This window comes from Uloborus diversus, chromosome 7, assembly GCF_026930045.1.
Source record: "Uloborus diversus isolate 005 chromosome 7, Udiv.v.3.1, whole genome shotgun sequence".
NCBI lineage: Eukaryota > Metazoa > Arthropoda > Arachnida > Araneae > Uloboridae > Uloborus > Uloborus diversus.
Window position 1 is genome coordinate 67474295 of NC_072737.1, and position 19240 is coordinate 67493534.

A 19240-nucleotide genomic window follows, 5' to 3' on the forward strand; every position below is an offset into this window, starting at 1 on the left:
ACATTATTGTATTTTCGAAACATAGCTTAATGAAAAAAATATTTCACTTTGATGAGTAATCATGAAAAAAAAAAAAAAAAATCCTTGGAGGTCATTCAGAAAACGTGTGGATCTTTCCTTGCATTGTACACTAATTTTTGAAAAAGAGATAAACGAAATGATGACAAAATGCATTATCAATAAACATTAAGAGACTCGAAGTACATGCAACCGCTATCACAAACGCCAACGTTAGTAGAAAAACATTTTTGCGAGGAAACCATCGATGAGCAAAGGACTTTTCACTCACGAAGTATGCGCTACCAAGAAGCGCATAAGCAAGTAGTTCTCCTCAAAGGTAAAATTAATGTTGACTATAATTGCATAACTCTATATAAAAACCGAAAAAATATGTCAAAATGAAGGGGTCTGGCGTTGTTTTGCAATATTTCTCTCTTAGAGAGCGATTGTCTGTCATTTTATAGCCGCGGAGGGATACAAAAACTCGTTTCGCAGATGTTCCCGCTTAAGCAGTCTACACTAGGAATAATGGTGGAGTTGTGTCGCTAAGATTTGTGTTGTGTCCGTTCTCTTTCTCTTGTGTACCCAAATGAATGATTGACATGTGCTAGAGCCAAAGTAATGAACGTCGAGTACCGGATCGCGAGCTAGGAGGCGACCAGGATTACAGCGATGCCGTTCGGCAGGGTGGTGGTGTGACGACAACAGGCATGGCAACGCCAGCTCACGCTCGGATGGCTTGCCCTGAACAAAAAACTCCTGAAAGCGGCGATCAGGAGGGCAGTGAAAGCCTCAAGAATGGAACCACGCTCGAAGACTCGGACGACTCGACCGGGAATGTGTTGGTAAAGAATCGGGTTCGATCTCCCGCCGCCGGCACCCCACAACACAGGGACATGACGATGGATAGCTTCCAAGATGGAGGGACTACTCCGCAGCCTAACAGTAGGCCTGCGAGCGCGAACATCGAGGGCAATTTCCCCGCTTCCATGGACAGAACTCGGCTCGACTACCAGGCTTTCAATCAAAGTACGAACAGGGAGAACAGTGAGGATTTTAGAAATTCCAGTTCGCAGGAAAATTTTAACCATGGCGGCGGCTGTGACATGAATTATTCGCGGGGAAGCTACAGCAACAACGCCGATCAACATGGCGGACAGGGAAATACCAGTGATATGTCAACAAACTCGCAATCAAATAAAATGTATCCACAGTATAACCAGCCACAAATGAGGCCTGGATACCCGCAGGGCCCCCGGAACGTCGGCATGGGGCCTCAGCAGAGGCCACCGGGTCCTGCGATGAGTGGTGGCTACCCGGGTGGTAATAACTCACAACAACAGAGGTTTTTGTCGGGGCCCAGTTTGTCTCAGCAAACGGGGCCCACTCCGACGCTCAACCAGTTACTTCAGGCCCCGAACTCGTTGCAGAGATATCATAACAATTACGATTACAGTGCGAGTCAGGGCCTTCATAAAAACCTGGGGGACCCGAACGCCTCCCAATATCAGGGACCCAACAGCTCTTGGGGTAATATGAGAGGATCTTCGGGTTACCCTCAACAAATGTCACCTTCAATGTACAGAAATCAGGTAAGAAAAGTTAATTTTTTAAATATCTGTTTGCTGATTTTGCATTTTGTGCTCCATATGTAAATGCTTCCGATGAGGTCTTGATTTATTGCTTTTTCTCTGTCATTTGCATGTTATTCTTTCATTTTTTGCATATCGAGCTGTCATTGCTTAAAAAATGACTAATAATTATACTAGCATTAATTTCGTTGCATACTATGTCTTGTGATCTATGTCTCTCCTTGATCTTGAGAAACAGAATTTTTCTTGCTTCCCTCATGATTTTGAATGGTTATTGATGTAAAACTGTCACCTTCGAACCTCTTCAAGCTGAAGGGTTCCTTTTAAATGAATGTGGTTTATTCTTTTCAAAAGAGAATTTTGAGAAGGCGCTCTCTCATTTCCCCGTATGTGCCGAGTTAAAATTTAAAAAGATCATTATTGAGGTCATTATAGCTCATAAGGTGCCGATAACCCCGCCTGAACACCAAGGAGAGTATTTTTTTCGGTATTTTTCGGATAATCAATTCTGCTCTTGAGGTTTGTGTGATGGCCACGTGCTAAAGTTGGCCTGCGGAGAGGAAATTTAAATTTTGGAGGCAAAAAGTGAGCCGCCGCTGACAGCTGGGAGTTGTGGAGAATGGCGGCATCTGATTGGTTGACCGAGCCATGGAGATGCTGAATTAATCACATCTGTCACTCTCGGGCGCTGCCATTTCCTTCTCTTGTTCGCTCTTTGAAAAAAGAGCCGCTCTTGCGCTTCAAATAATTTTTTGACAGCGCGTTTTTCTTCTAAAGTTGGTCTTTTTATCTGACAGCGAGATAATTATTCATTGAGTTTGAAAACTTTATCAATATTCAAATTACTTTCATTCGGTTTAATAGCATATTATTTTTTTTTCTCCTGAAAATAAATATTTTAATGCCTGAAATATATTTATCTTTTCAGTTCTTTTTCGCTCTGAAGCCTCCTCAAAAATTGTTTGAAAATAATTTTTCACAGTAATTCATAGGACATTTCAAGTGTTTTAAAATATGATTTTTTTTCAATCATCTCTTTTATCGCTCTAATTTGATTTTTAATACCTTATTAAACTTTAAAGCCTTATGAAGCTATTAAGAAAGATTTTAACATTATTTTGGCTTTTCAAAAGAATTTCTTCTAGAGTTGATCTTTTTACCTGACTAGCGAGACAATTATTCATCGAGTTCGAAAACTTCATCACTATTCAAATTACTTTTGTTCGGTTTAATAGCAAATTATTCTTTATTATTTTTTTTCTTGCTCCTGTTAATAAATATTTTAATGCCTGAAATACATTGATCTTTTCAGTTCTTTATTTGCTCTGAAGCCTCCTTAAAAGTTGTTTTGAAATAACTGTTCACTTTTAACATTAATTCATAGAACATTTCTCAGGTTTTAAAATGTGATTTTTCTTCTTCAATCATCTCTTTTATCGCTCTAATTTGATTTTTAATTCCTTATTAAAAACTTTAAAGCCTTATGGTCCACATTAAAAAAGATTCTAACGTTATTTTGGTTTTTCACAAGAAAATTATGCTTGATTTTTTTTTCTCAAATGGTAAAATTAATTCAATTACTCATTATTTAATTTTACTTTAAATTTTTTTTTATCTTGATGGGGCATTGAGAAATGGTTGTGCTCTTATTTTCTATGGAAAAAGATGTGAAATCGGATTGCACATGCACTATGTAGTCAATCCCGAATTTATAGGATGGGTGTGACCACTAAATTGTCCTATTCACATAAAGTCTCGGTGTAAATTTGCACTATATGCATTTGGGCCGGGCGATGTATCGCAAAAAACGGTGTACATCCCACATCTTTAAACCGGTTTAGAATTTTTCTCTAAACCAATGTATCGATACTGTACCAACTACAGATCCAAGCACCGATGTTTAGACATCAATCCACAATCATTGCCGTTTTAATCTCATAATTGTTTCAAAATGCTGGGAAGCAAGGGCACCCGAACGGAAGGTCACTGTGACCTACCAAAAAAGTTTATTCTTTTCTAACGCTGCTTCGGTAAATTTGGAGACTATTTTGAAATTGCCTTTTAAAAATACAATCATGCTTAATGTCTTATCCTATTAGATACATGTTTGTGTTTTTATAGTATGAACGAGTATGAACTTCATACTCTTATTTTCAGAGTATAATTCGGTAAATTAATAAATTTCCCCCCAAAAATTCAAGTTCTGGGCGTCTCTGTGTGGAAGTATCACTAGTAAACCAAGGCATCCATTTTTCTCAAAACTTGCAAAAAATGCAATTTTATAAAGTTTTGACGGAAAATATATTGATGAACATGTACAGTGAAACTTCAGTAAGTTGAACTTCAATGCGCCGAAAGCTTTGATAAGTCAAAAAGAAACTATTCTCTCGTCAAACTGAATGGAAAATTAATGTTATTTATTTTCGACAAGCCGAATTTCAAAGAGTCAAAATATTCAATAAGCCGAATTTTATTTCATGACCGTCGTCGGATTTTCTTTGCTAACGTAACTCCATAAGTTGAAATCGTTTTCCCAAAATAAAACCGAAAGAAAGAAACTGGGCTATTGCATACGAAGGCATCTGGACTAAGTGAATCTAAAAAATCTCTGACATAAATTTACAAAATGTGTAGAGCTTTTTATAAAAGAAAATGATCATTGCTTTATAAAGAAAGTACAGATTTTATTGCAGTTGATGGAAAAATTTCAGTTAAGAGTACCCTACTTTTCTCCGCACTCACCCCACCACTTAGCTGTAAGCCTTAGGTTTTACCGTCCGGGGGGTCCGCGTAGCTTGCCCCCCGCCCCCACGGCTGGGTGCGGTGGTCGATAGTCGTGACGTGCTACGCTTGGTACTTATTGCGCCGTAAGAGTACCCTACTGATGCAGATATCTGATTATGCACCAGAAAAAATACGAAAACGATTACAGACAGTAAAAAAAAAATTACCTATTCAAAATGCAAAAAAATCAGCAGATATGTTGCGCATTTTTATAGAATCCAATCCAGATGACCCTGATTCTTCCTTAGAGGCAGCAAAAGTATCCAAGATAATGAAAGAGCTAATTTTTCTGCTCAGAAGCAATGATTCATTATAGATGATTTCAACAAATACAATCGAATCCTGACTTACGCGAGGGATGAGTTCCGAGACCCCACACGTAAGTCGAAATTTCGCGTTGTGGAAAAGGGTGCGTGTAAACTTTTTATAAACTACCTAACTGTTTCAGACACTTGTTAACACCACCTCAACCTGTTTTAAATGATTCCTCAGTAATACATTACCATTTCTTACATAAAGAACTGAATTTTTATTTGTATTTTTTTAAAAAAGCTGTTTTAATCAGCATAAAATACTGATACATAAAATACAATGCGCAAAATCGGTGATCAATGGGAAAAAGAGAGATATAAAATGAACCAGTCCGATAAGTACAGTATGTAGTAATATTAAAATGATGTAGTATAATAAACCACAGTCGATCCAGTAATAATATTTGTAACTTTAAAAAATGATATTGATGATTTATTACGTGATCAAATCGTTGTTTTAATAGATTTTTAAATACAGTTGCTTCGCTAGTTCTTTCATTACGTTTCCATCTATGGCAGCACCCCTCTTCCTGGTTTCTGATGTTCTCAATACAAGAGCAACTTCCATTTTCATAAAATTTGCATTTTGCTTAGACACTACTCGACGAACTTTTACAGATTTCTTTTTCTTGACTTTTAATTGTACATATGGAAGATTCACTCACACCTAATTGTCGTGCTACCTTCAACGCATTTTTTAGTTGTTCAACCACACTGATAATCTTTCGCTTTTCTTTAAATGTCAGAAACTTTTTCTTTTTCTTACTGTCTTCACAAATTTTAGATGGAACAGTGCTCTTAGGTGTGATTATATTTCATCAACTTTTGCATTTAGAATGAAAAAAATATGGCAAATGCGAAGTAGAGATTTATATACACAAACAAAGCTGTGTTCAGACTAGTACCGTGTGGGAACATTGACTGCAAGTGATGCTAAAAGGATGAAGGTCCATTCACGGAAAAAATATTTTTAGTAGCCAATAACAAAGCCGATACTATCACACTGCGATTCTCATCAGCAAATGTTGTGTTGCGGGTGAGGAATTCATGTTAGGTACCTAAAATTGATGAAAAAAATCGTGTTGTAGCCATTTCACGTAAGTCGAATCATGTTGTAGCGGGACTCGACTGTATCTATTTTCTTTTTTGGTAAGTAAAAATGGTTGTATTGCAGCATAGAAATTTAATTTGTTTTTTAACCAAAACAAATGTTTGAATTTACATAATTATATTACACGTTAAAAATATAATTTCCTTGATACATTATTCTATCAGTTTTTGCAATGAATTTAATGAGTTTCAGTAATCCATAAGTCGAATCCTCGATAATTCAAATTTTTCTCGCTTTACCTGCAACCTCGACTTATCAAAGTTTCACTGTAGTTTATCTTATAATCAGAACCAAAACACACGGTGTTTTGTGGAACCCCTTTTTAAATGCAAGCAGATGAGACTGTTCTCAGCTCACATCTTTTTGCAGTAAAAAAAAAGGTTCGTTGTAATCTTAAATTAATGACTGTAATAATTATTACTATCTTGCATTTTCATCGTTGTTTTTTTTTTGGACAATTTCTTGCTGATGTTAGAAGTTAGAATCTGTTTGTAGCATCGGCCCTAATTTATATTTTTTGTTCTTGAATATATTATGTAAAATTTATGCAAGCAGTTATAAGTAAAGCTCTTAAAAAATAAAATAAAAAACCTTACATTGTGTGTCGCAGCATCGCGATGTAAGGTTGGCGATCACTCTTACACCGCCCAGCGGTAATATACATAACAGTCGATGTAACATGGGCGGATCCAGGGAGGGGGCCATGGCCTCTCCTGAGAAAATTTCAAGAATAGTTATAATCCCCTTTTTTTGAGCAAAAATGTTGAAGGTTTCCCTTCTAACAGTGGTGCCCACCCCCCTAAGGGCAAAGGTGCACCCCCTCAATATTATGCAGACCCCCATCCAATGTAAGAGCCTTCCCCCAACGAGAAAAATATTCTTTAAAACAACCTCCCTAAAAATTTTATTTTAATGGCGCAGTTTGCGTCATGACCCCCCCCCCCCCCCGGGTGAACACCCCTGCTTATAATGCATACAAAGTCTAAAAATAAGGAAAACAATGAGAAGGAGGCCATGGCCACCGTGAGAAAGTTTCAAAAACGATTAAAAGCCTTTTTTAGAGCTAAATATAAAAAAATCCTTATTCTTCGAAGTCTAACAAGAACATAAAAACAATGCCAGGGAGCAATAAAACCACTCTAAGGAAGTTTCAAGTATAGTTTTTTAAACGCTCTTTCCTAGCTTAAATGAAAAAAAAAAAGACCTTCATTGTAATTCATGTAAAGACTGACAAGAGTGGAAAGAATGCCAGAGGAAGGGCATGGCCACCCCACGAAAATTTCAAAAATATCAAGTGTATACCACGAAATATTTGGGTTCATTTAGCATAATGGGCTCGTCTTGTTAAATGTGTTTACCTCCCCTTTCATACAGGAAAGAAAAGGGATAGGGGAGGGTGGCCCAAAACGGGTAGTTTTCGAAGAACGCTCGAAAATTGTAGTTTTGGGATTTGTGTCACAACATTTTCGGTTTTACTTCCTAGCAGGGTTCTTGAACTTCAAAATAAAAAGCAATTTTTGTATTATTTCAAACCCAATATTTATTTATTATCAAACTTTACAAACATTTGGAAAACCCGCTTTACCTTACCAGGGAGCCCAAAGCAGGTAAACTTAACTAATTGTGATTTGGTACAACTGGGTCAATCAAAAATGAAGTTAAAAATGATTAAAATAATTAACTAGCTACCTCCCATTATAAAAAAAATATATGAAAATATTGTACTTATCCAATTTTAAGTCAGCACATTTGTTTATAAAACATAAAGAAATAACTAGTTAAATTAGTAGACTAATTAATTGCCACCCTAAAAAATAACTTTTTAAAGCTATACTTATCCTACTGAAATAGAAAATCTAAGTCAACACATAAGTCAATCATATATTTCTTTATAATTTTTTAAATCCTATACCCGCCTTGCCTGGAAGGCATGTTTTTTATTTCAATAATTATAACCTTAAATTAAAAAAAGAAACAAATGAAATGACTATTGTAGTTTGTAGGTGAATGGTGTCAGAATAACGTAATATGATTGACAATCAAATAAGCTGGTCTTCGACTAATCACAAGTTACAAAACTACATTTTTTTAGAATTGTATAATTTTATCCTGGTTGCACCATATCACTTCACTGCTGCTTCCCTGGGGCTGATTAAAACTCGCGGGTGGTCATGTAAACACGACATACATTTGCATCGGCGCTTACACACCATGGGGGGGGGGGGGGGGGGCATATGAAGCCTTGCCTGAAAGATTTATGACCGCAGTATCTCCCACAAAGCGAGCAAGAATAGCCGAATGGTTTTCGTTCTTGTTGGCAAGTACGCATATTTTTTGCTGTTAAGGCAAATAAAAAATAACTATGATTTTGAAATCTCGAGAAAATTTCTGTCTAGTTTCATATATAATTCGATATAAAAATGTGATATTTTGAGAAATAGATGTAACAAACGCTTGCTTCCAAAGACTTTTTGCCATCCACCAAAATTTTTTATTCTCTGTTTTTCGTACCAGCGGCAGGTTAGTACTCTTACCATAAACCCCCAGCCTAATATCATTGAAAGTCTTCAAGAATTACGCTTCTGGAGCTTCAATTTCGAAAAATTGCTGGTCCTCTAAAAGTTACTCGTGTAAATTATAGATTGCTTACATTTGCAATAAAATTTTGGGAGTGGACCTCGGAATCTCTTCAACCCCTAACCTTACCAAGGATAGTCTAGAATGCATTTTTAAGTCTATAAATTAATAAAATTTCCTGGTGTGAGCTTTTAATCTCTCCTCCCCTTAACATCACCAGAAATAATCTAAAACAGCCTTTTTAGAGCTACAATTTTTGGGGGAGCACTCCAAACCTCTTCTCTCTTACCATTACTGAAGATAATTAGAATGCATCTTTAAAACTGCTAATTCAAAAAATTTCTTTGTGTGGGCCCTCAAATTTCTCCTCCACGTATCATCATGAAAAGATCGTATTGTAACGGATCCGGTGCGGCTTCCAACTTTCTTGAAAGGACGACACAGTTCTTGATTAAAAAATACAGGAAATTTATTTACACTATGTACAGGAAAGAGCGTCAACAACTGCTAAATTAATCATCAGCAATTAAACAAGTTTCACTCAACACCGTAAACTCAATAGTTACACACGTATTTACTTCCAAATACGAAAACAACACAGCGAAATGTCTCGCAATAAACAGAGCTAATACACTCTCAGTACAAATTCTCAATCGAAACTAACTTTTTATCATGCAGGACGCTTTTATAAATATCGAAAAGTTTCCACAACATTCGAAATCCTTCTCGAAATTCATAGACCGTTATCTGATTTCATTCACAAATTTTATCAATGAAAAAAATAGGGGGATCGTATACTTCACCCGAATGTACAGGGGCTGTATATTCTTTACGGGAAACTGTTTACAGGTTACGTTACTACAATAATTACTATTTACAGAATTTGTAACAGTATTAAACTACATTTTTGGCTTTACAATTGCAAAAAAAATCCGCCTGAGATACCCCGAACCTCCCTTTTCTTAACAATATTGGAGATAATGTTTGCGTTTTTAATGTTTCAATTTCGAAAAATGGTTTAGGGGAGGGGGTTGTAGCTGAGCCCTTAATATTACGAAAGATAGATAAAATGAATTTCTAAGATTACGAATAAGAAACATTTCCTCGGATGGACCCTCCAATCCCTCCTCCCTCTAACATCATCTAAGATCGTCTAGAACTGCATTCTTATGGCTACAATTTCGAGAAAAAAAAAACAGGGGAGCGCCGTCGAACCTCTTCTCCCCTAACATTACCAAAGATAGTCTAAAATGCATTTTTAAGACTACAAATTCGGAAATTTTCCCTGGGCCCCCTTTACCTTGGAGTAAATATTATACTTACGATTAATGGTTCGTATAGGCTTGCTCTTAAATCAGAAGTCCTATACAGTCACCAGGGGCGGCATTTCAACATTTCATTTGGGGGGTCGAGTTTTTTAAACATCAATTTTCTCAGTATGAAATAAAATACCAGTACATTTTTTTTAAGTAAGGTCATTAAAGAAATTCAAATTTTAATTTCCACGCTTTTAATTTATTTTATAGTTAACTGTAAAAGAAAAGATCTTGATACTGCCGTTTCTAAAGTAAATTTTTAATGTTCGATTTTTGGAATCCAGAAAAAAAGGAAATCTTGGTACTATATTCCGTCAATGTCCAGTGGCATGCTCTTGGCAGTATAGCTGAAGATGAAAGTCTTGCTTGTCCCATCATGCACCAAAAAAAAAAAAAAAATCTCTAACCTTCTGAGACACGAAAATGATCTTTCACAGTTAGCTGAGTTGATTGGAATCGGTGAAAAATAATTGAAGCTACAAAGTTATGTTAGAAAATGCATTTTTAAAAATTTTATCTTTAAAAAAACCACGTAAGTTTAAAATTTGTGCTCTAGTCTTCATTTTTCATCATTGAAGTACACTGGCTCTTCACAAAACGATTCTTTTTGCTTCGTACAACAACTTTTACATGTAACTGAAATATTTTATTTATCTTGTTCAATAACCTGCAAATATAATATTGAACTTAGATTTATCACTAAATCTTGTGTTAATTTCATTAGAAACTGAATGAATCTACTATTTCATACAAAATATTGAGCCAAACATAGGACTTTGCATCATCATCATGTGAATTTTTGTCACTTTTCTAAATATTTTTTTAAATGGATCTAATAATTCCAAATTAATAAGAAACTCTTAATAGGAGCTCAATCAAGAGTTCTAGCTTTAACTTTTGAATACCATTTTGTACCTCTCAGTTAAAGAAATACAAAAGTAAACCCAACAAAAGTACTTGTTGATGCACGAATTTTTTTCAAAAATAGCGTGTCTTTTGTAAGAAGTTTCCATAAAAGTATACAATGTATTGAATTGCTTAAATATGCCTCTTAACAGAAGGAATCAATGTTCACTCACTAACTGAACGTACATTTTAAATATAATCGCAACAATGAACTCAAAATACCAAGGAACTTCTCGTAAAAATCGGGCCAGTCACACCTGTGCACTGCCCTTTCATATTAGAAGCAGAAGCATCATCTTAACTCTGAACTTAAAAGTATGAGGCATTTAACCCATATGAGGAAATTTCTTCTTCAGTTGAAACAAACTTATTCTCCGTCTGTTTTTTATTCTGGAAGTTCTGAAAATGATTCATGAATTTCTAAGTTATTATCCTAATAGCGAAAAACAGTTGCTCGTGTCTGGACAGGTCTCGAATTTCATCAACTTTTACTAAAGATCGTCTGCAGATTTTGTTATGTGAACTGAATTTCCCGATTTCTTAATATTTTGCGCAAAATATTTGGGGGTGCAACCGCCCCCTCTTGCTCCCCCTATTTGCCGCCCCTGACAGTCACCTCAGAACAAACAGTACTGATTACAGGAATATCACTTTGAGGCGACGATATATGCGCACGTTTGTTAAGAGATAAATTACTCTAGTTAAAGGTGGGCTATATTGATGTTTGTAAAATTCAAAAATTTTCCAAAGCATCTTATTTTTTCAAATTTGCCCCCTCAGAATTCTGTTTGGATCCGCCACTGCAATGTGATAATGACCCCTGTTGTCCTATCAAAATCCATCACTTTAATGAGAGATTTCTATAACTTAACTGTACAAGATATTGTTGGTCATGTCCATGTCAAAGAATACTGGAATAACTTTGATAAGCATGATTCATTTTGAAAGAGAATCAAGATGCTGTCAAAATTTTGTATAATTGCAGTTTTTCTTTACTTTCCATCGATGGCACCATAGCTTAAAAAAATTTCTTTAACAAAAAAGTACATTGAATGTCAGAATATCTATAAAAAATGCTGATAGATATTTATTTTTTTTTTTTTAAATTTGAGACTATAATTTGTTTCTACTTTGTTCAAGACCTTTTCAAAAATCTAGTTCTCCTTCCAGTGCCTTAGTTACATATGGGTTTACTGGGCGGCACTTTTTTCCATATCAGGATAAGTAAAAACTTTTTTTTTAGTCATGAGGCCATAAGAGCGGTTAGGTTATTTTGTCATATAAAATAATATGTTTTAATGCTAGAAAGAAATTCACAATTATCACTTTATCAAATTGAAGTTATTTTTGAACTGTCATAGATAAATTTATTAAAATAATGATAATTATTTTGACATTCCAAATTAAGTAATGCAAAGGAAAAAATAACTTACTATTTAAAGTACTGAAACATCAATGCAAATTAACTGTACTAATTACGCAACAGCTTTTAAATTTCCACCTGAGTAATACGAACACTGTGTGAGTGTAAGTTACTAAACAATTATTACAAACAAATTAACGAAATTTGTAAAATATTTTTAAGTTAATAACACACAGTATAAGTCTACTTCTATGGGAAAACGAAGAGGAAACTCCTTTCCACGTGATTAGTGATGTGGATCGGGTAAATACCCAGCGGGTAGGTAAATATTTTTTGGGTATTTACCCGGGTATTTACCCAAGGGCTGGGTAAATACCCAAAAACTGGGTATTTTACAAAAAAATGCAAAAAGTGAGCGAGAATTTTTTTTAAAAAATCTAAATATGAAATAATTGGTAAAACTGATACATACATATGTATTACACAGTTTATAATATTTTTTATTGAAACACTTAATGAAATTATGAAAGAAACATATCATGAACCAAAGAATCTTTCTTCTCAATGCCATAATTGGAGAAGATGTTGACTTTTTTTTTTTTTTTGTAACCAGTTAAGCTTTTTACTTTTTGTAGAATGGCTTTTTATATGTGACATGGGTGCAAGACCTTCCGTCTCAGGACGGATTTCCGTCTTGACAAAATTTCCGAGACGGAGGTCGGGACGGAAAGAAATTCAATGACTTTCTTTTAATTTTTAATGAAAAAAGACAAATTGAGTGTTTGAAAAATATGCTTTAATATTACTGGACCGTTCCATAACCACAAATTTACATCGACATTCTCTCGGTTTTCCGCCATGTGCTTGTTTTGTTTGCAACGTGCTTTTGGAGGAGTGGCTTTTCGGCTCGCACTGTTTGACTTTTTTTCGGTATAGCTTTGTTATTTCCAACTCACTGCATTGCACACCGAGGAGTTGCTCGCTATTCTGCCTGATTTTTCGAAGCAATCGGCTCTAATTGAAAATTTAGCCTTTTCTCATGCTATTTTCGATCATCCTTTCGTTTTTTTCATTTGTGTTTTTTTTTTGCAAACTTTACACGCATAAATGAAAATTATGTACGCTCTTAAAATGTCTTAAGAGTTGAATCTGCATCACCGTTTGAGAGTGATTGCTGACAAGATGAAATATTTTCGCCACAGCAAAGGGCGTCCACATACCAGGTAAAACAGAAACTATCAAGGATTTTGAAGATTTTAATGAAAATGGGAATTTTGGAAATAATCGGGGGGGGGGGGGATTTCAAGCTGGTTGGAAACACCGATGGGCAAACCGTTCCTGCATTTTTGACAAAGACTTGAGGTATCACTAAATTCTAATGTCATTGAATCGAACACTCGCTAGAATGGAAATATGGGTGGGGGGGGGGGAGAGAAAGGAAAGGAGAAAAATAACGGCAGCACGAGTTTGCGAAAAAACGCTGCTCTTGCAGAGAGGGTAATCTGTGCGCAAATTAACCCACGATACTGAGGTCTTAAAACGTTGATATCTTGGACAAACTAGGGGGGGGGGTGTTATTCAGGGGTTCAGTATAAAATATCGAAAAACTGAATTGAAAATATTTTTGAAGCTAGGAGTGGTTCGATATTTCTCCACTGCAAACTCTGAAAAATTTAAAAGTCAAAAAGTTTTAGGCTGTCTCTAATGATGTAAAAGTGGGTTTTAAAAAAGAATCGAAGACTGGAGTCTTAAAAACACTAATTTAGGCAATCTTTAGTGAATTTATGAGAGATGGTTTTGGTGTTCTAACATGAAAATGTTTTGTAGCTGATGTATTAAAAACTATTTGAGGCTATATTTAAATGACTTAAGTTAAAGGGCATTTGCGACCCTCTCCCGAAAAGTGTTTGTAATTGAAGTCTTAAATCTTTTAGGCTGTCTTTGTGCAATTTCAAGAGGGAGGGAGGGGGCTCTCTTTAGGCGAAATTCCGAAACTTGAGTCTTAAAAGCGCAACTTTGGACCGTCTTGGGATTCGGGGTTCTCCTTTCCCAAAAAATATTCAAAGCTGAAGTATTCAGAACTCAGCTTTAGGTAATGCTTAAGAAGAGGGAATTCGAAGGCTTTCTCTCAATACGTTTTAGAATTTAAATTCTTAAATCTTTGGTAATGAAAAGGGGAAACCGCAAATTTAAGTAAAATTTAGTGAACTTAGAGGAAAGAGTTCGGGGGGGGGGGGGGGGTCTCTCTCCCCGAAGTATTAAAATGCTATTTTGGCTATTTTTGAGTGAGTTAAGAGTTAGGGAATTCTGGGGTCTTTCTCGAAACATTTTCGAAATTGAAGTCTTAAAACTTTGGGTTTGTCTTTGGCGATGTGTGGAAGGGAGTTGCTCTCTCAATAGAAAAATAAATCTTAAACAAAAACTTACACTGCGTTTAGTAAACACAATGAGAGGGGGGGGGGTATTCCGCACCCCCAGCCCGAAATATTTTAGTTTCTGAAATTTTAAGAGCTTTGTTTTGGGCTATCTTTGGATGTCTTAAGGGGGAAGAGTGTAGGAAGATTTTTTCAAAAAGTTTCCAAAATTAAAATATTAAAATTTTTAGGCTATCATAAGTCATGTTTATAGGTAAGAGGGGTACTATTCCTACAAAACAATTTAGAAACTGAAGCCTTAAAAATTGAAATTTTGGACATTTGTGGTGCACTCAGAGGAAGGGGTTCGGGAGTTCTCCGAAAATTCTTTGACGCTGAAATATTTAAAGCGTCACTTTAGGCTATATTTGAATGCCTTAAGAGGGATGTGATTCGGGAACCCTGCCTGGAGTTAGGATTCAGTTCCCCTATTTCTTTTTTTAATTAATGAATGTTGGAAAGGGTACCTTGTTTAAAAAATATATCGACTTCACTGAAGCGATTTTTTATTGCTAATTTCACCACCTGCTATCTTATAAAAGAATTCTTTTTCAAATGAAGACTGTGGGGGAATCGTGACAGTTCATTATCATTCGTCGGCCTTACCCTTCCCCCACCTTTCCTTCTTTTCTAGTTTGTTGGCGCTACCTTGGATAGACTTTTGAATCAGAACTGATTTATGTTGCAAAAGTGAAAATCTTATGTCCTAAGCAATTTTATTGCTACAACAAAAATGTTTAGGATTTGCAAAAAACTAATGGTGGTGTGCTGCAAACGCTTTTACCCCTTACATTTCCAACATCGTCTAAAATTGCGTTTTTGAAACTTCAATATCGAAATATTGTCGAAGGAGGGTTCCTGAACTCCATCCCTTCAATAGTGCATTCAAAAAGCGTATAAACGTTATGAAATTTAAATTACAATTTCGTTTTTAAATCCTCGATTTTGGGAAAGCCCATAGCGTCCCCCCCCTCTTTCTTTAATATTTTTTGAAGGTTGCCCAATATTGTGTTTTTGGGACTATCAGTTTGAAATGATTGATGTAAGAGTCCCTGAACCCCTCCTTTCCCTGAACTTTACCAAAATGGCCTACCACAGCGTTTTTTGTACTTCAATTTGAAAAAATTTCTGGGAGAGAGCCCCCAGACCCCCCCCTTATTGCCGGATTTTAGATTTTTTGGACTTATGATGTCAAAACACCTAAATATTACAATTTAAAGGCTTAAAATTTAAATCAAACAGATATCAAAACTGCCATTGTTAAATTCTGCAACATTTATACATACAAATTTTTCCTTAAGCCCGCATGCGGGCGGTGGGGGGGGGGGGGGGGGGGCTGAAAATATTTTCCGTCTTGAACACATCACCAAACTTGCACCCATGATATGTGAATATCATATTAACTTGCTGAGTTGTTCCACACAATAATACTTTAAATATGCGATCAAAATACAAATTTTAGAGAAAAATTTATTGTTTTGTATATATGGTTGGTTATACAGGGTGTTCTGTTTTAGCCTGCAAGATCTTTATTTTTGCAACCGTTAATCCTAGATGCATACTTCCAATTGCAAAAATATTCAAAATCAAATGCAGAGTAAAGATATTGAAAGTTTGAAACAAAAATAAAAATGAATCAAAAACTACAAAATTTAACTTTTTCTACAGCTCTAGGTCCCCTAACTTATATTTAGAGAAATGATCTGCATTTAAAACTTACTGACACAAAAAAACATTTGTGCAATAAAAACTCAAGGAGACATTCCATTTAAAAGTTTTAAGGGACCCTACAGAAGATGAGATTAGAACTTATTACCCTTTCAGAAGAATGATAGGTTAGCAAAGTAAAAAACACAAGGTATTTACATTTTTCATTTCTATTCAAAAATTCATGCAAATGTTACGCCGTGATATGCAAAACAAGCTGCAAAACCTTGTACAATTTGAAAAATCACACTCTGCACACATATAATTTTATATTTTATATAAACACTCATTAACTGCTATATTTTCCCCCAAAAGATGTTACTGAGGGCGAGTGTAAAGTGGTGTAAGTCACAAAACACTGCGTTCCATATCTCAGTGAATATTTGTCCTACTCATGTCAAACTTTTTTTGTAATTATTTTCAATGGAGATTATTTCCCTAAATATAAGTCAGAGGACCTGGGGCTGGTGTAAAAAGTTAAAATTTGTATTTTTTTACTCATTTTTATTTTTACTTCAAATTTTCAATATCTTAAGTCTGCATCTGATTTTGAACATTTTTGCTATTGGAAGTATGCATCTAGGACTAACGGTTGCAAAAATACAGGGCTTGAAAGATAAAACAAAACACCCTGTATATATACATAGTGGAATACAAACAGAAAAGTATTATAGTTGGATATAAATTTTTGAAATAAATACCCGGGTAAATACCCATTTTGGGTATTTACCCAGGTATATACCCTGGGTATTTACCCCTAAAAATAAATACCCAGGTATTTTACATCACTACACGTGATTGATGTTGCTATAACTAATTAATAATGATGTTTTCATCATAACTGTAAACATGTTCACAGTTTTAAGGACATTTTAGGTTTAAATATAAAAAATCAACATTGAAAAAATATTGACCCTCTATCATCGATGATAAAAACATTGATGTTTTCAATAGACACATCGATGTTTCGAAAACATCTAAGTCCATGTCACATCACTAAGTGCAATTGCTGCATCTGTTGGACTAGTACAGATTGTTTTATTAGTTTTTTTTGAATTAGAAATTTTTTATTTAAATATTTAAATATGTTTTTCAAAAATTTTAAATTATTTTTGAGACAAATATGCTAAAGATTATTCATTTCAAAAACTGCTTCAAACTGCAAAAAATAGTTCTTGATGTGTTCCAATAATATTGATTTATTATAATGTAAAAATAAGTTTTTAATAGTGCGAGATGAGATTTGCTAACAACCAATTTTTACCAAGTAATTGGTTGTTAACAACCTACCAATTTAATATTTACATACAAACTGCACATATAATTGCCTGTTTTGCATTTCAAACTAATTTTAAATAGTAATTTGCAACTGTATGACAGTGCATTATTATCATAATTTGTAACATTTGATTTAGCAATTTCTAAATTTCAGAAACTTCAGTTGTTGTTGAAATTTGACATTCTTACAAATTGTGTTACGGAATAAAAATAAATTAATAACAGGAGAGTCTTAAAAATCCGAGTCTCGAAAGTTGAAGGTCTGCTTAATTTAAGCTGCTTACTTAATGTTTTCATTTATTTTTTAGTTCCAAAAAAAAGTTTTTCATTAAAATCTAAAAATGAAAAACTCTCGCTACTGTTAAATGAATTTAACTACATACAGTAAATAATAAAAAATGCATTGAAATTTGTGTCAACACTCCCTTAGTGGCCCGAAATATTCATAGACTTAAAAATATGGAAACTTAAATTTTGATCATGGAGAATTTTTCAGATAATCTGACTTTTCAGTAATCCTACGTGAGGTGACCCCCAACTAAAGTGGATTTTCAACATTCTACTGTAATTAAATTAAAATATTATTAAGTAAAAAGAGTAAATGAAGTATAATGAAGAGCTTAAAAATAATAATTATTATTACTTTGTGAATTAGCTGTTATAATTTAATTTATCTGAAGTTGATTTTTGATTATTAGTTTTATTTCAAATTTGATTTTGCCCAGATTTCATTAAAAAATGATTTAAATAACAAAAAAGCTGATTTAAATTAAAAAAAAATCTGATTTAAATTTTAAAAAAAATTCAATTTAAATTAAAAAAAATATATATATGATTTAAGTATTTAAATTAAAGAATGGGGTTTACTTTTTTCCCAACTCTAATTCAACATCCAAGAACGTGACCAGTTTCAAAAGTCCAGGGCAGCTTCACATTCAAATACACCTCTGTCTCCTTCTCATTCAGACATTGTAGGTGCTTACTGCCTTTTAGAGTTTTTCAAAAAAATATCAATTATGGTTTGTGTGCAGTTCTAATCATTTCATGGAGCCTTATACCCTCAAAAAACTCTTTTTGCTGGAAAATATTTTACCAGTAGAAACATAAAATTGTTAAGTATTAGTTTTCCAATAGAATTCCTTAAGAATTAAAAAAAAAATAAAGCATAATTTTAAACGTCATTTTCATATAGATAATAGCCGATGATCGCGTTTCAGCAATGAATCTCGCCCCACGGCATGATAATTTGATGTTTTGGTAATGTTTTACATACAGAGAAAGGCTTTATTATGACGAGGCTGAACTTTATCCAGTAACTTAACTGTTTTGCTGGTAAGGCTGTGTCATTTCAGAGAAATGAAGAAACGAAAAAATGGTCAACAAGGACCGCTATCTACTCCTACTGGAGTAAAGGGTTAATCCACTGGAATTAGGATTAAAAAATTACCAAAATATCCCCAAACAAGGCAATTGCTGCGTTCAAATGTCGAGGCAAATTTTTACCCGTCATATCATGACGGACGACTTTCTAGTACTGAAATAAACGATTCAGTTTGGACATTCTAGCCTGGAGTGCCCCTGGTGAGAGACCTTAAAAAAGAATTGTTATGCCGCAAGTGTTGATGACTACACCATAACATCCTTAATAATACATCAAACTTCATAGGTAAGACCATAGCTAGGTAATATAGACGCACACCCTGCACGGATGCATTTGATGCTGAAACCAAAAATACAAAATTGATTTGAACCAAAAAAAGATACTTTTTTTCGTCACGAAGACATTAATTTTTGAAACTTTTTAAATCAACCATGGGCAGAAAAGTTACCAATAAATAAGTTCTTCAAACTAGCAACAAATATGATTAAAACTACCTGGCA

At 34.6% G+C, this 19240-nt stretch overlaps 1 protein-coding gene across 1 annotated transcript in view; it reads left to right on the forward strand.

Moving 5' to 3' along the window:
- The first annotated feature begins 552 nt into the window (after window positions 1-552).
- LOC129226721 (trithorax group protein osa-like) overlaps window positions 553-19240 on the forward strand; it is a 212500-nt gene continuing 193812 nt past the window's right edge. Inside the window, exon 1 of the mRNA XM_054861350.1 lies at window positions 553-1592. Within this exon, the coding sequence (XP_054717325.1) occupies window positions 711-1592 (882 nt within the window). The 5' untranslated portion in view covers window positions 553-710. The remainder of the gene's footprint in view (window positions 1593-19240) is intronic.